At 42.6% G+C, this 22,187-nt stretch overlaps 2 protein-coding genes across 3 annotated transcripts in view; one reads left to right on the top strand and one right to left on the bottom strand.

The window, feature by feature from the left end:
* Nucleotides 1–8,452, bottom strand: part of atad2b (ATPase family AAA domain containing 2B) — a 70,650-nt gene extending 62,198 nt beyond the window's left edge. Inside the window, exons 1-14 of the mRNA XM_080514171.1 lie at nucleotides 8,318–8,452; nucleotides 6,584–6,750; nucleotides 6,076–6,107; nucleotides 5,810–5,957; nucleotides 5,067–5,166; nucleotides 4,829–4,949; nucleotides 4,564–4,713; nucleotides 4,343–4,418; nucleotides 4,047–4,148; nucleotides 2,867–2,978; nucleotides 2,517–2,632; nucleotides 1,702–1,876; nucleotides 1,465–1,553; nucleotides 507–666 (exon numbers count right to left, since the gene is read on the bottom strand). Coding sequence (XP_080370297.1) covers nucleotides 507–666; nucleotides 1,465–1,553; nucleotides 1,702–1,876; nucleotides 2,517–2,632; nucleotides 2,867–2,978; nucleotides 4,047–4,148; nucleotides 4,343–4,418; nucleotides 4,564–4,713; nucleotides 4,829–4,949; nucleotides 5,067–5,166; nucleotides 5,810–5,957; nucleotides 6,076–6,107; nucleotides 6,584–6,750; nucleotides 8,318–8,416 — 1,647 coding nt within the window. The 5' untranslated portion in view covers nucleotides 8,417–8,452. The remainder of the gene's footprint in view (nucleotides 1–506; nucleotides 667–1,464; nucleotides 1,554–1,701; nucleotides 1,877–2,516; nucleotides 2,633–2,866; nucleotides 2,979–4,046; nucleotides 4,149–4,342; nucleotides 4,419–4,563; nucleotides 4,714–4,828; nucleotides 4,950–5,066; nucleotides 5,167–5,809; nucleotides 5,958–6,075; nucleotides 6,108–6,583; nucleotides 6,751–8,317) is intronic.
* A 2,468-nt stretch (nucleotides 8,453–10,920) lies between these two features.
* Nucleotides 10,921–19,212, top strand: ubxn2a (UBX domain protein 2A). 2 transcript variants are annotated; one of them, XM_080513838.1, is made up of 7 exons: nucleotides 10,921–11,000; nucleotides 11,334–11,396; nucleotides 12,699–12,810; nucleotides 14,364–14,473; nucleotides 15,625–15,762; nucleotides 16,332–16,493; nucleotides 17,210–19,212. In XM_080513838.1, the coding sequence occupies exons 2-7, from the start codon at nucleotides 11,353–11,355 to the stop codon at nucleotides 17,391–17,393; spliced, it is 750 nt and encodes a 249-aa protein (XP_080369964.1). In that variant the 5' UTR covers nucleotides 10,921–11,000; nucleotides 11,334–11,352; the 3' UTR covers nucleotides 17,394–19,212. The 2 variants fall into 2 exon arrangements, with proteins under 2 accessions (XP_080369964.1, XP_080369965.1); XM_080513839.1 differs by having other exon boundaries at nucleotides 10,951–11,054.
* Nucleotides 19,213–22,187: the final 2,975 nt, after the last annotated feature.

The raw sequence follows: 22,187 nt of genomic DNA, 5'->3' as shown, positions 1-22,187 counted from the left end.
ACCTGCTCCAAGAGGCTTATTTGACCAAATCTCATTTGCGCTCAACATTGTGGGTTTTTTTTTGTTTTTTTCTGCAGCCGAGAGGAGAGGAGTGGAGTTTCAATTTCCTAGAGATCTAATGAGCATCTGCTTCACCACTTATTTCCAGAATCAAAACATCCAAGAGTGCAGAAGATACAAGCTCTTAATAGCCAAAGGGAATGTATGCAGTCATTTTAATCACAGGACTAAAAAGACTAATTACTTCTTATTCTTTGCCGTCTCTCCAGTTCACTGTGCATGTGAGCACACAGATGTATGGACAAAATATCACCCCTTACAGAGCTCTGCATGTTGTTCTTTAGCCGCTGCACAGGGAACTACAGATCCAGTGGATCGACACGAGACACTGATGCAAGTGCGTTATAAATAAGACATCTGAAGAATTGCAAAGTGCAGCGAAAATGATTGTGTCAGTGTAAACATGCCCCGGTGTACACAGTATTGACGTTTCTCTCCCGTCTCACCTTCTTGTCGGGCAGGCTGAACAGAAACTCCCGGTCAAATCGTCCAGGCCTCCTGAGTGCCGGGTCGATAGAGTCAAGTCTGTTTGTAGCACCGATGACCACTATCTCCCCGCGACTGTCCAAGCCGTCCATCAAGGCCAGCAGAGTGGACACGATAGAACTGAAGAGACAGACGCATACATATGTAGCATGCAGTCGCGTTGAAGCACGACCCCCAAAGGTTTTATTTAAATGTGTGGTATTGGCAGACAAAAATACCAACTTAAAAGTACCAAACAAGGTCAAATACTGTATAAGATCGAAACATTATCGACTCCGGTGTATGTTGTGACTAAAAGTGCCTCGTGCTTTTCATCGTCTGCCCTATTTACCCAGCATGCCAGAAAGAGACGCAATTTTCCTGCCATTTGTTTTGTTGAATTATAAATCCACACTTCATAATTTGACACTCAATTGCAAGCTGTGTTTGCTTAATAGGATACTTCCTCACACACTGCTTAGAAGAATTGGTCGAAATGAGAAGTGCATTTCTTTGTTTCTCCACTGCTACTGTTGAGCAAGTCCAAATGAAGAAATAAATACTCAAGAGATGCAGCCATGAAGGCCCTGAGATTTTTTTTTATTTACAATCAAAGCTGCAGTGCCAGCAGTTTTCAATATCTTCTCCTAGCAAACCTGCACCACCTAATGGCCAGAGAAATAACCGCAGCACTTTGCAAATACATAGATGGATACAGCGCTGAGAGAAAATAAAATGTTATCTATTTCATTTGTGCAGTAATGCGACAGAAATAAGATGCTTATTCTGTTAACATAGAAGCCAACAACAGACCCACAAAACAATTTAAACCATACAAAAGGCTGTTCACAATCACAATCTGAAAATGGACTGTATGAAAAGGCAGCTTTAAAGACTAGATAAATACAAAGCATTAGATACAAGCCTATTAAGTCTTACCTGTGTATCTGGTCTTGCCTGCTGGAGCGAACGGGAGCCAAACCATCAATCTCGTCAAAGAAAATAATGGATGGTCTCATCAGGTAAGCCTGATGGAAAGCATACAAAAGTGCAAAGTCAAAGTTTACACCTCCAAAATGAAACTCGATAACGAGCACGTAACTCTCAATGAAGCGTGATATTTTGTGCAAAAAGGCACAAGAAACAAGAAAACGCTGATCGCAGCAATGAGCCGACCTGGTCAAAGAGCAAGCGGAGCTGCCGTTCTGATTCCCCGACCCACTTGCTGAGGCAGTCGGCTCCTTTCCTCATGAAGAAGGAAACTTTCCTGTCTCCCTGACTGCACTCGTTGGCGAGCGCCCGCGCAACCAGAGTCTTTCCCGTTCCTGGTGGGCCGTAAAACAAACACCCTCTAGAGGACAAAGAAAGAAAAAAAAAAAAAAAAAGGACATCTCAATTTCAATCATGCAGTTAAGAATATCTGCTTGAGGTTTTTTTTGTATTCAACGAGCTGCTTCACCCAACTTTTGTTTACTACGCATTTCTCCGCTACTCAAGAAGGAACTAAAACAAGATTAAATAGGAGGCTGGCTTTCTCCCCCTCTGAAAATAGATTTGATAAAGTGATGTCATCCTATATTAGTGGTCTATTTTTCAGCCAAGTGCATCACAACAGACCAGGAGTCTTAGAAACAAGAGGAATATGAGGAATGTGAGTTAGTGATCATGTTGGGTGGAAGACGACAAGCCAAAGTGGTTGGATCTCATTGTTAAAGTTTAAAATCCAACATCTCAATTCATTTGGACGGTTGTGAGGATGACATGTTACAGGAGGAACAGAAGTGTCAAATAAATAGACTGAGGCTTTTTGAGTGTGCACACTGTAAACAATGCTGGGTGGAACGACCTCACAAGTTGTCCCGTGTGCAAGAAGGAAGTCGTCGTATATCTAATACGATAAATTTCAGAGAGTATATTCAGTCTCGGGACGCACCGCATAAATAAAACTCAAGTAAAGTGAAATTCTTGCAATAAACTGTCATAAATCTCACCTGGGAGGCTGAATCTTGAATTTCTCAAAGATCTCAGGATACAGCAGAGGGAACACCACCATCTCCTTCAGAGACTGAATGTGATTACTGAGGCCACCCACACTGTCGAATTTTACCTGCAAACACACATACACACGCACATTTTAAGTAATTTGAGTCTCTCAGTGAACTAGAGAAGTTTTCCTATATGGCAGCTAAAACTCCGGTAAATAACACTTGAGAAGTCCATTTGAAGAAAAGTTGACTTTGTGCAGTTGGGGGCTCGTAAAAGTTTGAACGTGTCCCAGTTTTCAGACCACACCTGCTCTGCTCTCGCTGCCTTTTTGACATCTGCCAGGATTTGCACTCACCGAGCTGTCGAGGTTCATGGGGTCCACGTCGGCAAGGCTGGCGCCCACTTTCACCCGGTCACGCAGCACCCCGCTGGCCAGATCCTCCGCTGTCAAGTTCATGGGCAAGCATCTGTTGATACAAATGGGGCTGAAATGAGTAATTACAGCTGAGGAATACGAGCACTTATGGAGCTGTTGGGATTTATGAGACTTTGTTTTCCCCAGGTCCATGTGCTGGATGTGCAGTCTGCCGCCAAGATGTGGTTACAATGAACTTTGTGTAAATACTGAAGAGGATGAATGGTATAACAAGATGGACTTGCAATACGGGGGGAATCATCTTGCATTGTAATCACGTCTTAAGATTTAGTATGTTAATTAGCCTTCAAGATGCATCGAAAAATATGTGACAATCACGTAAAGTTCAGCTGCACACTACTAAATGTGGCAGCTGTTTAAATGAAAAGACGAAGTGGCATGTTGTAATTGCTTGTCCCTGTAGTTGACAAATTGGGAAAAAGCTGAAAACAGAACTCGATTACAAAAATAAATGAAATCAATTCAGACAAATGAAAAAAGGATGTGATGAAAAATGTAAAGTGTGATTGGTGTGGTCGTGTTAAAACTTAAGTGGACTGGATTGGATGTTTTTTTTCTTTGTGAGAGTCAAGATTCAATTGCTAATGCTAGTTTTTAAAGACAAGCTACAAATTATCCTCGCGTGTATAAAAGGACATAAATGATGGGCTCATATGTATTATTACTTTGCAACATGGAATTAAACTTTCCTACTTCCATGGTAGCTCCAACCAGAGAGTATTATATCTGACTGGAATTCTGTTCACTCTCTTTTTGGCTGACGATATTGCCTTAACAGTGGCTGAACTTACATTTAGATTTTCTGGCTGAACATACACACATCAACGCAATATAAATTGGTACTGTGGAATGTTATTATTGCTTATAAATCACACGCTCAGGGAGAACATGCAATCACTATACAGAAACGCCTGGACACCCGTCGTTCCAACCTCTAACTCACCATGAAGCCTGCTTACCAAGTTGCTTAAACAAGGCAGAAAACCAGCAGTGGAATAAACAATGAGTATGTCAAATGCTATTAACTTATTGTTGCCTGTAAATAACTACAGCAGAAGATCCTCCGACGCGGTAAGAGTAAGAAAGCAGCCAGCAGCACCTGTTCCTGGCCCGAGTCATGCTCTTGCTTTTCCTCCGCTCGAACCGCTCCTCATCAGAAGACGACGTGGTGTCGCTGCTGTGTATGGCGTGTTTCTTCACTCTGTCGAAGAAGCGATAAAATCTCTGATTTACAACTGCACCATCATCATCTTCAGCAGACAACAGCAGCTCTGAGATCATTAGTCGCGTGAGCTGAAAGTGGCTGGAGGTTGACAATTTGGAACATGCTTAGCGTCAGATTTGAGAATGATTTCTTTTTTCTTTCTTTTCTTCTTGCAGATCATTTTTGCCCACCTTATATGGCTTCTCCTTGCTGGGGATCTGTGGGTGTCGAAGAGGGAAGGGTTACTCTGCCTTCTGTTGACAGGCTCTGGGAGAACGAACACAAAGTGAAGGGTGGTTAACAGGCGGGACGGAGCAAACACTTAAATTTGTGAGATAATCGTGCAAATTTGAGGGCTGGTGGGAGGAACATTTGTGGCTTTGTTTGTTTAGGGGTTAGGAAATATAACTACCGATAGGTGGTGCCTCGTATCTCTGCACGGTCTTGCGCTGCCTCAGGTTGTACGGCCTGTCGTTCTCCTCCCCTGCCTCCTCTGCTTCATCCCCTTCATCATCTTCGTCGTCATCTTCCGCGTCTTCTTCCTCTTCCTCGCCATGAGACTCTGAAAGGGAAGAGAGGACTGCCAAACATGAGATTTTAAAGTACGCCACCACAAAGATATTCATGTTTTGAGATCTTTTTTTCCCTCGCTCTTAAAACACGAGAAGGAAACACACCTTCCGTCCCTTCCTCCTCCTCCTCCGTCTTGCTCATGACTTTGTGGTGCGCCGGCATGTTGAAAGTGCTCCTGCGCATGGATTTCCTGCGTTTCACTCGAGAATACATATCCATATTTTCCTGAAGGAAAAATAAAACAAACAGAGCCCCATTGCTATCATGCCTCTCGTCTGCACATCGTCGGGTGGAGGCATTCCTAACACTCGGTGTGCTGAGGTAAACCGGCACTACGCTGACCTCCTCAGTTTCTCCAGTCCACATGCGAAGTCGCTCCACCTCTCGGTTTTGCCTGATGCTGCTGATGTTGTCCATCTCCTGGAGAACTGCCTCAGCGGTGCTGCAAACACACAGGAAGAGACCGTATGAGACGCAGTGAAGGTATTTTTAAAGAAACACAAGGCAGGTAGAGAGTTAAAAGATCATCTCTCTCTCGACTTGTGTTACGAGGTCTCTCTGGCCTAGTATATAAGGGGATGAATAAGGTACCGAGGTGCTGACCACCATATATACATTCAACGTTCAGCTATATTTTGAAGCAGAAAGGGAAGTTTACAACTTTACTGTTGCACTGTGCAAACGCTTGATAAACTGCTCAGAAAAAAACTGAAACTTCGCACAAAAATCGAGGAAGCTTCCGTTTGGTAGATTTTTTTCTTTGTTGTCGCAATACTTCGTGGTAAAACTTGCTTAATTCCATTTTACTCATGTCATGTTTGCGAGGCATTTGTGGGATGTGCAGAAGACTCCTTCATTGTGAAACAACTTTTCTTTGCTATTGCATGTCGTTTTCAGATTGTGGAACCCAAGGTGCCGACACTCTCAGAGTAACTGGGAAAACTTTTTATGTTCTGAGAATGTACAAGTCTTCATAAGTCCACAGAGAGACGTATTAAAAACAAAACCAAACATCACAGCAGAATCGGTCTTATTTTGTCTTCTGTCTGGGGCAGATTTCTAATGAAAGACGTGACTGAGGCTACCTGTTGACCAGCTGATCAAACAGCAGGCTTTGATTGAGGTGTTCAAACTGGCTCTTCTTCACCCGGCAGCTCCTCTTCAACTCCACATGGCCGTTCATCCGGGAGTGATCTCCCCCTCCGCTCTCCTCGCCCCTATGATTCATATGGGCTACAAGTATCCAAAGATATGGGAAGAAAAAAATTAGAACTGGTTCTCCAAATGAACACTTACCAACACCAGATGGGTTTTTTTTTTCTGAAGATAAGTTAAAAAGAAGTTGTCTTACCGTGCCCATTTTGCATTATCCGAGACGACAGCCTGGGGAACAGAGCAGCAAAGTGAAAATGTGTTTGACATATGCTTAGAGGACAATAATCAATTACACATGACCGTCTCTGCCAATAAAGTGCAATACATTAAGGTCAATAAAATCAGTAAGCACTGATTTGTAAGATAGTGATAGGCAGGTCTCTCAGACCAGGTCTGACTATCAAAATGTTTTTTCTGGTACACATAAACTTCAACATGTAATCCCAAAGTCTTTTTATATTGAGCGTGTCTCCCTTTACAACTGGATTCCATCAGATTTGGAGTATTTCAGCAAATCACAATGCATTTCATCAGCATTGAACACCATGGCATCATCTAAAACTCGCTCACACAAGCACACAAATGCCACTCCAGGTATTACTGGGTTAACACCACTTGGTCTCTGTGCACACTAATTACTTTTCATTGCTGAAGTCTTGAGTGCAGCTTCTGTGCGTGGCATTAAATGAAAGTAGACGGCTGACCTGGTGTGGTAGGTGGGGATGTCCCAGCTGACCCTCTGGCCCTTAGCCTGAGGGGATGGAGAGGTGTCACTGGAGCTTGGCTCAGAGGTAACCTGCCGCCGCGTTCGTTTAGAAGGGGGAGCCAACCGCGGGCTGCTGGGACTGCTTGCATCACTGCTGGGTTCCTTCTGTTGAGCATTTGCACACAAAATCAAAACCTCAGCGATTGAGGGGGGGGAAAAAATGCAAGAAAGAAAACAGGACCAGGCATGTGAAACACAATCGCAGCATATTGGTAATAACTGTAGAAAAATTCAGCATTGTCAGATGGCATTCAAAGCCCAGATGGTAAGTAAAAGTCAATTCTACTGTGGCATGAAAGACTTCAAGGGCGGTAGATAGTGAGATCCCCAAATAAAACTTGACAGGAGTGGCAGGACAAGGCGAAACACCTTGTAGACAACTTCTCAACGTATTGTGTGAATCACAGCGCCAAGCAGACATATGCCCTTGATGCTCATGGCCTTCACAGCTAAACTTCCCCTGCTGATATGATATCCCACTGTTGTCATGGGCAACTGTCTGCAATGCCAGCTGAGGGGTTTGTCTGACTGGATTGAGATGACGCCTGACTGAGGAGCACAGGGATGTACCCACAGTGTACAAATCACACAGTTTTGAAACCAGATCTTTATTTAAAATCATTATAGATTTTGGTCATTCTAAGATCCAATACAAGCAAATGAGAGAAATCCTCTGTAGCTGTGTTGTAATTAGAGAGTGTCTAAAGGTTGCAGCCTTCAAATCACATCATCATGCTGTCCCCACTCATCCTTGCTTCGGAGCAGGAAAGACTGGAATTTCTTGAACCGCAACTTCCACCAAACAATCCTCCACAGCTCACACACGCGATAATAACCGGCCCGAGACGATCGGCCCCGGAGGATTACTCGTCTCGTTCGTGTAACGTGAAGTCCACACCTCCAGTAATCCCAGTGTTTACGTTTTTAGACAAAGACTGTCAAGACAGCCTGTGGGTCGACACGATCAGAGTAAACACAAAAGCTAGCAACTTTAGCACCTCTCGTTCTACAAATACGGGGTCCGGCGTGATCGAACCGACGCTTAAAAAGCCGCCTGAACTGTTCGCGCGCGTGCCCGAAGTATTTACAACACAAAGTTCACCAAGTTCAGACTTGCTAAATTCGGGACTTGAGCCAGCCAACTGTTGTGAAGCAGGGACTCCCTTCCCCCACTGTAGCTATGGCTGTCGGGCTAGCCGTACCCAGAGAAGCCTAGCTCGACTCCCGCTTTATCTCCCCACGTCAGGGACAAATATACACACTCAAGCCACCCACGGTGCCGGGAGTCCCGCGTGAGGGGAGAACCCCCACGGCGTCTCTGCGCGGAGGGCGACGGCGTGGCGGCGACGGCGAAACAAGTCAGCCGGGTGCAAATGCCCAAACACAAAGGGAACTCAACTTGGGGCTAGCCGGGAGTTAGCCGCGGCTAGCCGGGAGTCTCAAAGCTGCACAAAACGTCCCGCGTGGATGACACGCGCACAAATCCCTGCGTTCAACCCGTCGACGCCGTGCCTGCGTGACTGAGCGGGTGTCAGTGTGCACAGCGCCTTCGCTTGGCTGCGAGCCGGGCATTTGTTGCGGAGCACCTTCAGGCCACGGCTACGGCTACCTTAGCCAACTAGCGCGGAGCCAGCTAACTAGCTCGCCGGCAGAGAGAAAGAAACCGGCTTACATGTTCCTCGGAGTTCCGCACGGTTCTCGACGACGACCTCGTCCTGGATGAGATGAAGGGGCCGCTCCGCGTCCGCACGCTTTTCCTTGTGTTCACCATGTTTCTTTCCTTTTGTCTGCCCTCACTGGATCTCTAGCCGGCTCCAAACACTGGCTCAGTGAGCTCAGCACCGAGGCGCCATTTCTCTCTCTCTCTGTCCCTCTCTCTCTATCAGTGTGGACCTCTCTCTCCCCCCTCTCGCTCTCTGTTTGTTTGGACCTCTCTCTCTCGCTCTCCCCCCCTCTCTCTCTCTTGCTCTTTACCTTCACCACCAAAGTTGGGCGGAAGGTTATGTTTATGTATGTATGTATGTATGTATGTATGTATTTGTTTGACCAACTTTTCGCTAAAAACTATTAACCCAAATTGCGTGAAATCTTCAGCCATGATTTGTCATCATCCAGTAACCAATCTATTAGATTTTGTTGGGATATTAATGACAAACGGTTTCCGAATAAATCCCCGCAAAAAAAAAAAAGAAGAAGCAATAGAAATAATGTCCCATACAAAGATGGGATGGGAGAGGCACCTCGTGGAGGAAATCAAAGATCAGCGTCTGTTGCCATGGAGACGCTCTCCGCGCAGTGTTTCACACAGTGATATATGAGCTAACATGCTAGCGATGCTAACTCCGATCTGCAAACAAATGTGGTGTTGGTATTCTCTCTCTCTCTCTCTCGCTCTCTCTATCTCTCTATCTCTCCCTCTCTCTGGCAGGTGCATTAATTTTTGCTGACTGTTGCTGCCCCAAAGAGACACTAACCTACTTCTTGCAGGGATCTTATGCCGGCTGAACAGAGACAACAGGATTTTGGGGTTAAATTGTGCAGAGATCACGGAGGGAATTCACAGTAACATGAAGTCACTCCCCCAAGTTACAGCTAAAAAGCACACAATGTTCTCACAGCCACAGATCATTCAGCCCAATATAGCCCCTTTATTCAATAGGAGGACAAATAAATACACACATTGCCTATAAAAATGGATCTGAACATATGAATCAAAACGATATCCAGATAATAAGCTACATTATAAAACATTTGTATCTAAAAAGGTAAAAGGCCAGCAAATTTTGTAACATTTTAGTTTTTCTTGCATTATTAAAATAAATAAATAAATAATTGCAGTCAATATATGATTGGGCTGAAAGTCATGTGTTGTAGTCTAAAAACATGCATTTGAGATCAATTTTGACTTCGAATTGAGGTGTGAATGTGTGTTTGCAGCCTTTATAGTAAAAAAAATTGTTAAATAAAAAAACTGTATCAAGCTGTTGTTTTCTATGTGACTCACTTTCTTTTGAGTTAATCGGGTTAATGAGGTATTTCAGTGACATAAATTGTTGTTAATCTAAAATAAAGGAGGCAGGATTAACACCTCAGAGAGTGTTATTTCTTAACTACTTCCCTCAAAAATATCAGCCAGATCATTTTAACACAAAGTGTGTTTGCTTTGCAGTTCAATTCTTTCTGACATTGCAGCATGCAGTCCCAGATATTAACTTAATTTTAATATTTTCTATTCCTGATAGTTGTCACGTTGTCCCATGCGCTTCACTGTCACAGCACATTCTCTACCAGAACACACACACACACACACACACACACACACACACACACCAGTAAAAATGACATTTTGTGTGTTGCATATTCCATTTATGGCTTAATTGCCAATACAACTCTGCCAGCCATCTGTTTCACATTCCTGGTTCAAGCAGGGTAAAAAAATAAATATTTTCAAAGTCATTATGATCACATACATGGAACTGTTTAGTTGGATTAATCAGTTGTTTTTGAAAGAGAAATATTGAAATTTCTATGACAGAACACACTGAAACGACCTTTGAAAAGTCATTTTATAAAAATTAAGGGAAATTTCTTTTTAATAGAATGCGGCATGTGTGCATAAACACAGCTGTGATTGTGCAGAAAATTTCGTATTTGTTCAGAGAGTAAAAATCCAAATTCAACACGGCTCTGTAGGTTTGCAGTGATTAGAAGATTGTGAAAATCAGTCAGTCACATCTTGAAATATTAATTATTTCCTGTTAGTATTCATTGTTCCTCTTTGGATGAGAGGATGGTGTATAATTACAGAGTAAGCTTTAATGCAACAGTCGCAAAACATATATAAAGACTGAGGAGATAGTGGAAATTCTTATTCTTCTTCTTCTTATTATTATTATTATTCTTATTATTATTATTATTATTATTATTATTATTATTATTATTATTATTATTATTATTATTATTATTATCATTACGACTACTACTACTACATTACTACAGTGGAGTAGCGTTACGACACCTGGGTGATTCTTTACGGCTGTGTTACGCCATACGCATAGCGCAACTGTGTTGCCAGATTGGGTACCTTTCCGCACAATTATGCATATTTTCAAAAGGCTGAGTTTGAATAAATTCGCATTGGTGGGGTTAATTAAAAATTATGTCTACTTGTATCAAAGTTATTAAATTTACAGAGAACAATTCGGGTCCAAAAAAAAATCTGAAAATAATTTCTATTATACAGCTAAAATGACAACGCTGAAAAGTGTGTGTCAGATCTGGCAGCCCCGCTGAGCAGACCTCTAACTTGTGGCTGCAGATGTGCAGCTCAGGATTATCCGAGCAAACACAGACTGGTAAATTACGTATTAACCTCATAATGCGCATGCTAACGAGCATCTGCTGTGTGTGTGAGTTTTTATTTTCCATTTTTTTTTCAACGTTTCTGTCGCTCCATGCGCGCTCACGGCTTGGCGACGCCTGCGTGCGCAATTAACGATAACATCGCTCAAGACTGTCTGGTTATCTGTCATCAAAATGTCTCTGACTGTTTGTTATTGCTGGTTAAACTGTTTGTGTATGCTTGGATTGTGTGATAAATGTGTGAAATGTTCCAGGAAACTCCCCGATGTGTCCTGCACGCTATTTCAGGCCCTGTTTTCTGTAGCATGTGTGTGTGTTTTCCTCAGATGGGAATCGAAGAGCGTCATGAAAGAGATTGACTCTGAGGGAGCAGAGAATGATGACCAATGGTAAGGATGATACAAATCCTCACTTACATGTAGCAAAGTATCAATTTTGGATGTTTATTGGGCGATCATACTTTGATCTCCACTTGGCCCAGCCACATGATCCTTGAAATTACTTCAGACATGCCTTATAATTTAAATCCTCTGGGCAAGTCAGTTTTATAACAAGTAAGTAAAATTTATTTATATAAGACCTTTCCACAGATAAGAATCACAAAGTACCTAACAGAAGCAAAACGATAAAAAACAGAAATAAAATCATTCGAAATAATACGAATATGTAGTAAAATTGCTCAATCTGTAGAGTAACAGCTATGATATAAACATGCAAAACATACATAAACATAAACAAATGCAATAAAATAGAACAAATTAATAGTTTTTGTTGGCCAGACCTGAGAGCTCTATTTATGCTGTCATGGTGAAGCAGGTCAGCAATATACCAGGGTGTAACAGTAATATAGTAAAATTGTAGTTCGTGTCTTCTACGTAATTATTAGTTTTCACACAAGGGTCATACATTTCACCCCCCCGAGTGACACCACCTAATTTAATTTCCTACCTTTAATATCAGAAGCCACAATCTGAATTAATATTTGAATCTTATCATCTGTATTTCGTATGTTCTTTTAACTGAGTATTCCTTCTTTATCAAATATGTTTTCATAGGAAATTGCAAATCGAATGCCAATTCGTAAATGCAATATAAACTCTAATAGTTTTAATCATATTTGAAATGAGTATTTTGCAATTTTACTACTATCACCAACTCAAATGGAAACTAGTTTTTAAGATGTTTTCTTATCTGTTTTTCCTGTGAAGGACTTTGTGACTCTGTGTCTGTGAAAAGTGCACAAATAAAATGTACTTACGAGTTCAGAAATCCCCTGAGCGGAATTGTTGTTTTTTTTTTTTTTCTAGTATTTAAGCTGTCTATGAGAATAAATATTCCTGCAGAGATCATTGCGTTATAGTCGGCAATTGATTACAAATTAAGCTTAAAGGGAAGCCAGAATTTTCTACAAAGGGCCCTGTGACTGCAGGCTAAAACCCAGTGACAAATAATGAGTCAACCTTACACTCAATATGTGTGGCTGCGGTTCAGTGGGTTGAGCGAATTGACGTCCGATCCCAGCGTTGGCTGTTCAATTCCCCATCTTGCCTTGTCAATATGGAGGAGTGTGTCCAGGCGAGAACTCCCAAGTAGCGCCCGTCGGTTTATGGATCGTGACTGATCGTATGAAGCCTTTTAAATCTACTGAAGCTTGATATTTATCTCTCTCTCTATATATATATTTTTTAAAGGGTTGTGGGTGAGAGTAATGAAGAGGAGGCTGCAATGAGGCGAAGTTTCTCTGTAGAGGACCTCCTCGACGAAGTGGAGAAGATCTGTTACGATGCCTCCGGGACTTCGAAGGTCAGTCACAAATACCTCAAGCTAAAACCGTCCCTCGTCAATATACCACACACTGAAACATACAATAATAATAATAATAATAATAATACAATAAGGATCAATCAGGTGAAGTGAATAACAATAGTCTGTTTATCATGGCAGCTGTTAGTGGGAGGAATATAATATATGGGCCAGTATTTGAACAGTTTGGATAAGTGTGAGGATTTCTAATTCAGAGCTTCTCCAAAACTGAAGCTCTTGTGGATAGTTCCTGGTCTGCTGGAGCCGGCATCAATCAGAACTCATCCAGCAAATGGAAAATTGGGAATGAAGGGGCTCATTAATGCATGTGGGAATTGAAGGGAAAATGTGAAAAAGAATAGTTTATTTTGCTAGAAGCAACAAAAAGGGGACAGTGTCATTCAGCTGACTTTATTCATGTGCTGACTTTATTCATGTGAATACAATAGTCAAATAATTAAAAGCAGTTGGACTTTATCTTCGGAGTTGCTCAATGGTCCAAAAGTACAGATAAAAGCATATAAAAGTGACTAGTTTGCAGTGTGAGTTCCACATGTAAAAATACAAGTTGTGGTTACGTGTGAAATCACAATAGTTATTGTAGGAGTAGAATGTATATTTAACTATGAGGTGGATTGCACATTTATGGGAGACTTTCCTTTGTTGGTCCGGTTTTCCACCCAGAAATAGTAAACATTTTCTGAACAGGGGTACATGTCTAGAAATCAGAATAAGATGCGCCTGAGTGTAATGGAAACTACACGTTGTAAATGTTACTAAAGGGAGACAGTGTTTTAATTGGAAATAAACACTTGGACTTTCATTCATGTGACACACCAGCATGTAGCGCATCAATTCAGGTCCTGGTGTTGCATTTTAAAGGGTTAAAGCGTTGACTCAGCCTCTGCAGTAACACGCGAGTGTGTAAGAAGCCTGTTATAGATCTGTAAGCTGAAGGTGGTTCAAACTATTTTTTGCCCTGATCAGAGAGATCGTTTTTTTTTAATGAAGAAAAAAGACCGAATGTAAAGGGAGAAATTAGTTTTTATTTATCTTTTTTATCCTGGAGGAGCTGTTCATTACCTCATATTACAGTGTTCTCACATCGGACCCAGGTGGTTTCACAGCTTCTTGTAAAATGTCAAAACGATCAGTGGCTCCCAGTTTAATCCTCAAGAATGTGATACGTATTAATAAAACTTGATAAAAATAACATCCAACATCTGTTTATTTGAAGTGCATCTCTGTAAATGTGGTAGAGTAGCAGAAGAAATAATCCAGATAGATAGATAGATAGATAGATAGATAGATAGATAGATAGATAGATAGATAGATAGATAGATAGATAGATAGATAGATAGATAGATAGATAGATAGATAGATAGTGCAGTCCCAGCTGTGCGTAATATAAAATCAATCAATAAAAACATACAATAAAAGCTGTGCATCTTAAATCAATCAATACAAATGTACAAATGGACCTATTGTCCAGGTCAGTGTTTACTTACCGGCCACAGTGTGGATGAGGACTTGTGTTTTTGTTTCCTCTGCAGGTGGAGATGGTGGTGAGGCTGTGGAAGGACGGCTTCACCGTAAACGACGGGGACTTTCGCAGCTACACGATACCAGAGAATCAAGATTTCCTGGATTCTATTAAGAGGGGGTGAGTTTGATAAGCTCAATGCGACTACTAAAGGAGTGCTAAATAAGAGATGATCACTGTATTTACAGTTCTATAGGGGGCTTATTTATGAGAGCTGTCTTAGAAATTATTTCAAGTAGTTCGTCGGTGCTCTCGGGGAAAGAGCACACACTCGCTCCTTGGTTTCATGCAAACAAGTTGTAGTGTGTAAATAAATGATTTTCAGTAAACACAACTCTGATGATTTCCATGTATCAGACGTCTGATTGAGACATCTTAACTCAGTAAACCACCAGAATAACCAGTGATTACCCAGTGCACAAATATATGACATCATTTATTACACTTAAGAGGATATGTGTCAAGTTTGGGTTGATTAAAAAATGAAAACTGGTTCGTGTGAGTCATAACACTCAGGCGTAAATGCTGCCATCTGAACCCCATTGTGCACCGAAAAGCGTTTGGTAAACAGGCCTCCGTCTGCTTCTAAACAAAGCCTGGTGCGGTTTTTATCCGAGCCCGCAGGCAGACGTGGACTCAAATCGTTTGTGCAGACCCAATCTGAGGCGTGATCAGAATCACATTGCTTGGTACCAGCTAGGGAAAATAACCTGAGTTGTTTTCACTTTGTTTTGCATTTCATCATTACTTGATGGGCTCTCAGCCGGTAACAAATACAACCGCGGTCATCCCACAAGCGCATTTAGCCCCGCGCAGTGTACAGAAGTTGCGCAATAAACAACCGCTGTTTACTTCTTGTGGTCTGCTGTCGGGAACGCCAGTGTGAAAGCAAAAGCGAGCCATACTACTGTGTGATCTTCGCTCTCCTCTGCTTCTTCATCTGGAACACAAGCCTGAGTTCAGCTTTCCACAGCCACATCTCCAACAAAGTTCTTCCAAAACTGAGTTCTCAGAACCAGAACGGTACAGGTGTCGGACGAACGGAGAACGGTGAATCACCCGCGCCCTTGGCTCGCTACTTGTTTGATCTTACAGGCGACCCCGCCGTCATCCCCCCCCCCCCCAAAAGGAAATTAGCAGTATGGATGTCCTCCTGCCAGACCTCTGTCGGGCGACTTAAGATAGATTAAGCATAATGCTCATTCGTGCAGCTCATTTGTCATATTGATTGATCTGACTGGCCCCTGAACATGATCTTTAATCTGTCCCAGGGAGCTTCCCACAGAGTGGGAGAGCAGGGCGGAGGAGGAGGAGCTGGAGATCAGCGTGGAGGACCTCACCGAGGAGAATTATGTCCCCAGGAAGAAGGCCTTTCACCCCTTCAGCGGCCGAGGATATCGACTAGGCAGGTAAGCAGTCGCCGCTAGGGTGAAAGTCAAATTTGGAATGATCAAACACAAAGTTTAAGCTTAAGAGTGGTTTAAAAATTGACGTGTTAATTGTTGATGCTTTAAAGTGAATCAGCAGGAGAGAAATCAGTATTTTGTGACCACAAAATCAAGTTTTTAAAGGCACTTGGAGATCTAAAGACACATTTCCATATTGAAACCAATGTCAAGCTTCAAACCTCTTGGATTTGGTGTTTCCAGGCAGTGATTGTGGGTCTGAAGGTGCAGCTCTTGCGTCTCACCACTACTATTCTATATCACATTGCACCACTAGGTGTCCCTCTAAATCCAGGTATCAGAAATTCCCACATGTCTGACCAGTGACAGTTGGTTTGGCCTGATAATCCGAGAAACTCAACACTTTCACAACATTGCTGCACGAATACCAATTTGGGAGTTTAAAAATTCCCAGCGTGACATTTAAAAAAAAATTTCAGTTTTCTTTTCAATGAAAAATGTTTTATAATCTGCATTAATTGCACACTTTTAACTGATGCTTACTCCGTTATTTATTCCTGTGCATTTTCCAGCGTTGCTCCCAGAGTAGTGGCCAGGTCACCATCTGTGCACGAGGACGGAGAATCTCCTCCTATTCCCATGGTAACACTAGACCACGCCCTTCCCGTCACCTCGCTGCAGATCTGGTTGGCCGACGGCAGGAGACTGGTGCAGAGGTTCAACCTATCCCATCGGTGCGTATCACGATACAAAAGCTAAAATACTACACCGCTCCACGTCCGCGACGTGCTCAGATAGATCCTGCGCATCAAAAACAAAAAGTGACAGCTCGGGAAGAGGAAAATCTTGTCACTGCGTCTGCAAAGCCCACAATCTCAAGCATCGTAGGGGAGAAACAGTTGAAGGGACGACTCGGATGATTTTTGTTGTTGTTGTTGTTTGTCGTAGCTTGAGAGGTGGTCGTGGTGGGGTAGGATTACGTAATGCTTTGTTCTAGTGTGCAGGAGTAGGAGGGCTGAAGGAGCCCTGCATGTTGTGTCCTCCTGCCACTGTGCACGGGGCTGCAGAAAACATAATCTGAGATGTTGCAACGGCGTGGATCCATAAAATCCCCAGAGAGGGATTGCATAACAGCGATGCAGCATTTATATAACAGGGTTAGTCGCTAAAGGATAGAGAGGACTGAACCCCTCCAACCTTAAGCCACCCTCAGTGCCCGAGCAGTGGTCCCGCTATAAGGATTGCTTGTGTATGCTGGGCCAGTGTTAATAATTGATGATGTTACTAGTATAGTGCTTCAGAGAGAAATCACATGTCACGGGAGGGATTAGAGTATTTGTCTGGGAATGCTTGGCTGCTAAGCAGGAGCAGAAGTATTCAGCGGGGAATCGCTCCGCCTTTTGTTATGTGCTTTTGTTTCTTTATCTTTTATTCATATTCCTTCTTCCAGGATCACTGACGTTCAAGATTTCGTGGCACGCTGCCAGAGGAACTGCCCACCCTTCATCCTGACCACGTCGCTCCCCGTCAGGGAGCTCAGCGACAGAGAATTGAGTCTGGAAGAGGCAGATTTGGGCAACGCGGTCATTGTTCAGAGACCTCTGAGCACACAGGCTCCTTTTGGACACTCTTGACCAACAGGGCTGCACGATTGTCATAACTGCCCCCCCCCCACACACACACAAACACCCACTCACTGACACATCACCGCCTCTCTGATAGCAATCTCAAGATTTCTCTAGACTCATAACATGCCCCTCTTTATTTTTCAGTTTATACAGCAGCGGATGATTATTTCCCTCAACACTCTGTGTGTGTGTGGGATGTGATATTGGGCCTCACGCAGGAAGTAAATGATGATGTTCTCTTCTTTTTCCTCCTGTCCAAAATGTGTCCCTTTTTTACACAAACGTTCCACAACAGTACCGTAATGAGTTTTTTTTTTTTTTTTTTTCCTTCCTGGTGTGGGTTTGCAGTCGGTTCACACAGCAGCTCAGGCCGTCCAGTGTGTGCAAACACAGTGAGAAAGCAGCTGAGGAGTGTGTGTGTGTGCGTGTGTGTGTGGTTTTAGGCTCCCTGTTCGCACAAGGACATCTTACCTGGGTTGTGCCTTTGCATTTGCACCGATTGAACAAATCTCTCTGCCTCACTGCCATTTACACAGATGGTGGAGCATAATAAAGAAAGACAGCAGTCCCCAGAAGCCCTCAATTCTTTTAAGGTTCAATACTTATCTTTGCTTTTTGGTTATGTAAGAACATCTAAAGAGGTACCTTAAATAACCTTAAGTTTTTAGTAGCACGTTACAATGCATGACTAATCAGAATTGGCTTTTTTAAAATGTTTATAGTTGTATTGTTTGTGAGCTTAACTAGTATTCTTAGTCCACTTACATCTTTGGATGGCATCGCTTGCTATCACATATTTTGTTTCTGGATTCGGCAATACCAGCAATGACACCAAAAATATTTGTTTTTCAGGTCTTGTAGATTTAGTTGAACACTGTTATTGTGTCTCTAATGCAAACACCAGCACTGATGCTCTGGAAGTCAGGTCTGCTTAAATAATTAAGACCCGAAGCAACATCTTTGTTCGTTCCTTTATAATAGTTGCCAACATTTGTGTGTACGCGATGAGAATTCAAATGATTTTCCCCAGAAACATTGCATTTACTCAGTGGAGGGGATTTACAATAATAACAATAACATCAATTAGAAGATATTAAATCTTAATCAGCTTGAGCTGATAATATGCATGCAGAAAAAAAACATTTAACGACTGCTGATGATCTGTCTGCATGCTTTGACGGCTTTGCACACCATGCTTGAAGATGTTACCTTTGCCTATAACAGTCAATTTAATGATATTTAAGCGAATGTTGCAGCACGTAGCCCCGTTTTCACTTTCTTAAGATGCTGCTGAAGAGCTATTGTCCATATTTACTCTGTTATCTCCCTCTGGAGGACCGTGTTTACCTGCCAACCGAGCTCCCCTAAAAAAAAAAAAAACACTCCCAAGACTGAAGAATACAACAGCGCTGCTGTCGCCTGTGCAGATGGCCAACCATGTGCACCCATCTGTTAGTCTGCCTCATGTAACCCTCTTCATTCTTCACACAGGCATACATATACAATATCACCACCACCACCACCGCCCATCCAAGTTTCTGAAGTCTTCCCGAAAGTGTGAGCACCACTATTTCTGCACTATATACAGTATAAAGAAGGGGCTGATATTTTAAGTTGACAGTAATGGAACATGTGGTGTTTTGTTTGCACTTTATAGCCAGAGAGAATAATATAACTTATATATGTTGGCCCACCTGTTTGGGTCAATTAGGTTTGTTTTGTTTTTGTTGTTCTCATATTTGCCTTTGTTTTTGTTTTTGGAAGTGGGACGGGCAGGGGTTGAGAAAGTCAAATGTATATTTTATTTTGTTTGTTTTTCGAGTGAATCGTTGACATATCAGATCAAAGTATAATACAATAAAACTAATAAAACTCTATGAGTTGTTTCTTTTTTTCATTTTCTAGTGAGCAAAACGCATGTTTTACCAATGTGAAACATTGATCGGTATTGTTTGGATGGCATGCTCGCAGATTGGGTTTACGTGTTCTTTGGGTATCTTGGTTTCCCTCCAATATCAAAAAGGACACGTTTCAAGTCAATTACAGCCACTGAAATTGCTTTTGGTTCGGCTGGGATTATGTCTGCCAAATGGGTAGAGAAGATGAATGGAGGAACTGCAGCTCAGTTGTGTGAAGACTTCCAGCAGACAATTCAGGAACCTTTAACTTGTGTATTTGTGATTGCAGCCCGACACTGAGCAGCATTAGCGCACCCTATTTCATGTCGTAACACAACATCTGTGCTGTGATTACAGATTTAATGGGGATTGAGATTAAGGAGGGAAAAAAAAGATGGCGGCTCTGCTGATAAGGAATGATGACTTCACAATGCTGCTTGTTCAGACGGAGTGTGAGATGTGTGACTTGCTCCACAGAAATCGGGGAGCAGCAGCTTCTTGTTCCACATTGGGTGAAGTGAAGTTGCTGCTGAGTTTTCCTTTGAGACATGAATCTTGATTTATTTGGTGGATTTTTTGTTTGTTTGTTTGTTTTTTTCGGCACAAGTGCGGACACACGTGTGTGTGTGTGGTTGCTTCTCTTGTCTCTGAGCTTTTCTGCCTGGCCCCAGGAAGAAGTCGAACACCATTATCCATCTTCAATATTTAAAGGGAGGCAGGGGAGGGGAGGGGGGGGGGGGTGGTTTGCTCAGAGCTGAAGAGGAAAAGCTGACAGCCTCAGGATGGTCAAGGTCGGGGGAGGAAAGTAAAGCAGCCAATATGCCCTCTCTGAAAAACATTTTCTCTCCGATTCCACGCTGCACATTCAGTGGGCTTTGGCCTGACCGTGCGGTCTGTGTGCATCACTTGGTTGGCGGCCAGAGGGGGTCTGGTGCTAAAGAGTAAAAGAGAACACATTTCCTTTGTGCTACATATTTAATAAGGCTAAGCATGCAGGGAATTACTCTCCCTTTAACTCCCCACATTTCCTCTCCGAATGACCCTGTTACTGGTGCAGCAGTCATCCTTTCATTTTGCACATTCCTCTTCACGCATTATCAGAACCATGCCCATTCTAATGCAGGTCATATGCCTGACTTTTCTGCCGCGGTGCCTTTGTCGTTGTCAATAATGTGGTTTTGGTTGAGGGGTTTGCATGCTTGGAATTCATGGAGAAGTCTGGGTTCAGCAGCTGAAAGCTCCCTGACATGTTTGTTGTCATGCTCTGACGAGAAGCTTACCGTGGAGAGAAAGCATCTTGCAGTCAAAGAAATACTTATAAAAGGAATTTAAGGGTGAAAGTAAAGGATCATATGACATAAATCATGGACAGATAAAGGCGGCCTATCAGCGTGTGGAGAATCCCTAACCAGACATAAAGATTTTCTATATTTTTAGGCTCAAGTTCCAGAACAATTTCCCATGAAAGATGGCTCTGCTGTGTAAACTGAAAGATCTTTTCATTGTACAAAAAGTAGATCTGCGGCAAAATGAGACTGATTCCAGAATCCTGCAAGTCATTCAGAAAGTAATTTACCAAACCAGCTGGGATCCAAGGTGCCGTTCAGACAATAAATGCAACAAAATCAATCTGTGTGTTTGGTTCCCAACACAGGCTGAAACACTCATTAAATGCATGAGAGGGTTACTGAACCGACGGACACAGCCCCGAGGGTGAAGCTGTCAGACGGCCCCTCAATCACACAAAACAACCACAAATGAAGGGAAAGATCATCATGAAACTTGAAAGTTTGCATTTGCTGAAGAAGCTGCAGGCGTGAATGCTGGAGATGAAAAAAAGCTATAAACTGTAATGCTGAAAAAGAAGAAGAAGAAGACGAAGAACTTAAAGGAGTGGTGGTTCAAAAAAGTGAAAGAATTGTTAGTCTAAAAAAAGCTGAAGGACTGAAACTTGTAAAAAGTTAAACAAAAGAAAAAAATAAAAGTACAAGTAGTTGTGGAAAAGAATAATTAAAGTGCCAGTTTCACTGCAAGTGTGTGTGTTGTCATGGAGACGGTGAGGTGTGTTGTCATAGGGCCTGTTTGCAGGTGACTCAATCACATGTGGCGACTCCTGACGCAGACTATTTCCACGAGTCTGTATCGTGCGTTTCAGGCTAACTGCTTGAGATCGGATTGTGTTTCTTACCTCTACGTCACTTCTGCTAAATGACCTGGCTGTGATGTGAGTCGTCCATCTTGCTCTGGACGGTGTCCTCTTCTCAGACCACAATGAGGCACCATGTCTCTGCAGGCGGGTTAAAACCATGTTCTTTTCCAAAGTTAATTTGGAAAGTTTTAGACTGTATAACTGAGATATGTGTATCCTCTTAAACGAAAACACGTTGCGCACCGTTGACGTTTACGTTTTATGTATGACAAATTTTTTCCCGGGACGCATTTGCGACGCGTGCTGTTCACACTATGGAGTCTCTGCGATCAGATGCATTCCTCGGGAAGTGGTTTGAGTGAAAGCCTGGGATATTAATGCTACGTGGGGAGCAGGCCCAGGGAGACGAGGTACAGCTCAGTTCAGACCTGGCGTTAACATGTCCGATCACAAGGGGTGAACAGAATGATGTCGCTGTGTGTGAGGGACGCAAAGCACCGGTTAGATAAAGAAAATGATGCGTGAGAACATATACGCCTAAATCTAGTGTTGCCTTTGGTTGTTTAAATCACGATATGAAGAATGATGACAACATTTCCGTTCGACTTATTTTTATGTGAATTAAAAAAAAGGAGTATGCACAGTAATTACAGTTTCAGATGTCTTCCCTGGTATCACATTGTGTCTTGACCTTGGGAGTAGAGAACCTGAGTTTGGATAACATTTGTGACAGGAAGTGTATCCAGCACAGAA

The sequence above is a fragment of the Blennius ocellaris genome (genome assembly GCF_963422515.1).
Source record: "Blennius ocellaris genome assembly, chromosome: 18".
Taxonomy (NCBI): domain Eukaryota; kingdom Metazoa; phylum Chordata; class Actinopteri; order Blenniiformes; family Blenniidae; genus Blennius; species Blennius ocellaris.
The sequence above is the reverse complement of the archived record's forward strand: the minus strand, read 5'-3'. Positions and strand labels throughout refer to the sequence as shown.

Excerpts from the sequence above, each read along its gene's own strand:
- ubxn2a (XM_080513838.1), top strand. The coding sequence starts at position 11,353 with ATGAAAGAGATTGACTCTGAGGGAGCAGAGAATGATGACCAATG. Across the intron at positions 15,763-16,331 it reads CGAGGATATCGACTAGGCAG|CGTTGCTCCCAGAGTAGTGG; the intron begins GTAAGCAGTCGC and ends TGCATTTTCCAG. Across the intron at positions 16,494-17,209 it reads AGGTTCAACCTATCCCATCG|GATCACTGACGTTCAAGATT; the intron begins GTGCGTATCACG and ends TCCTTCTTCCAG.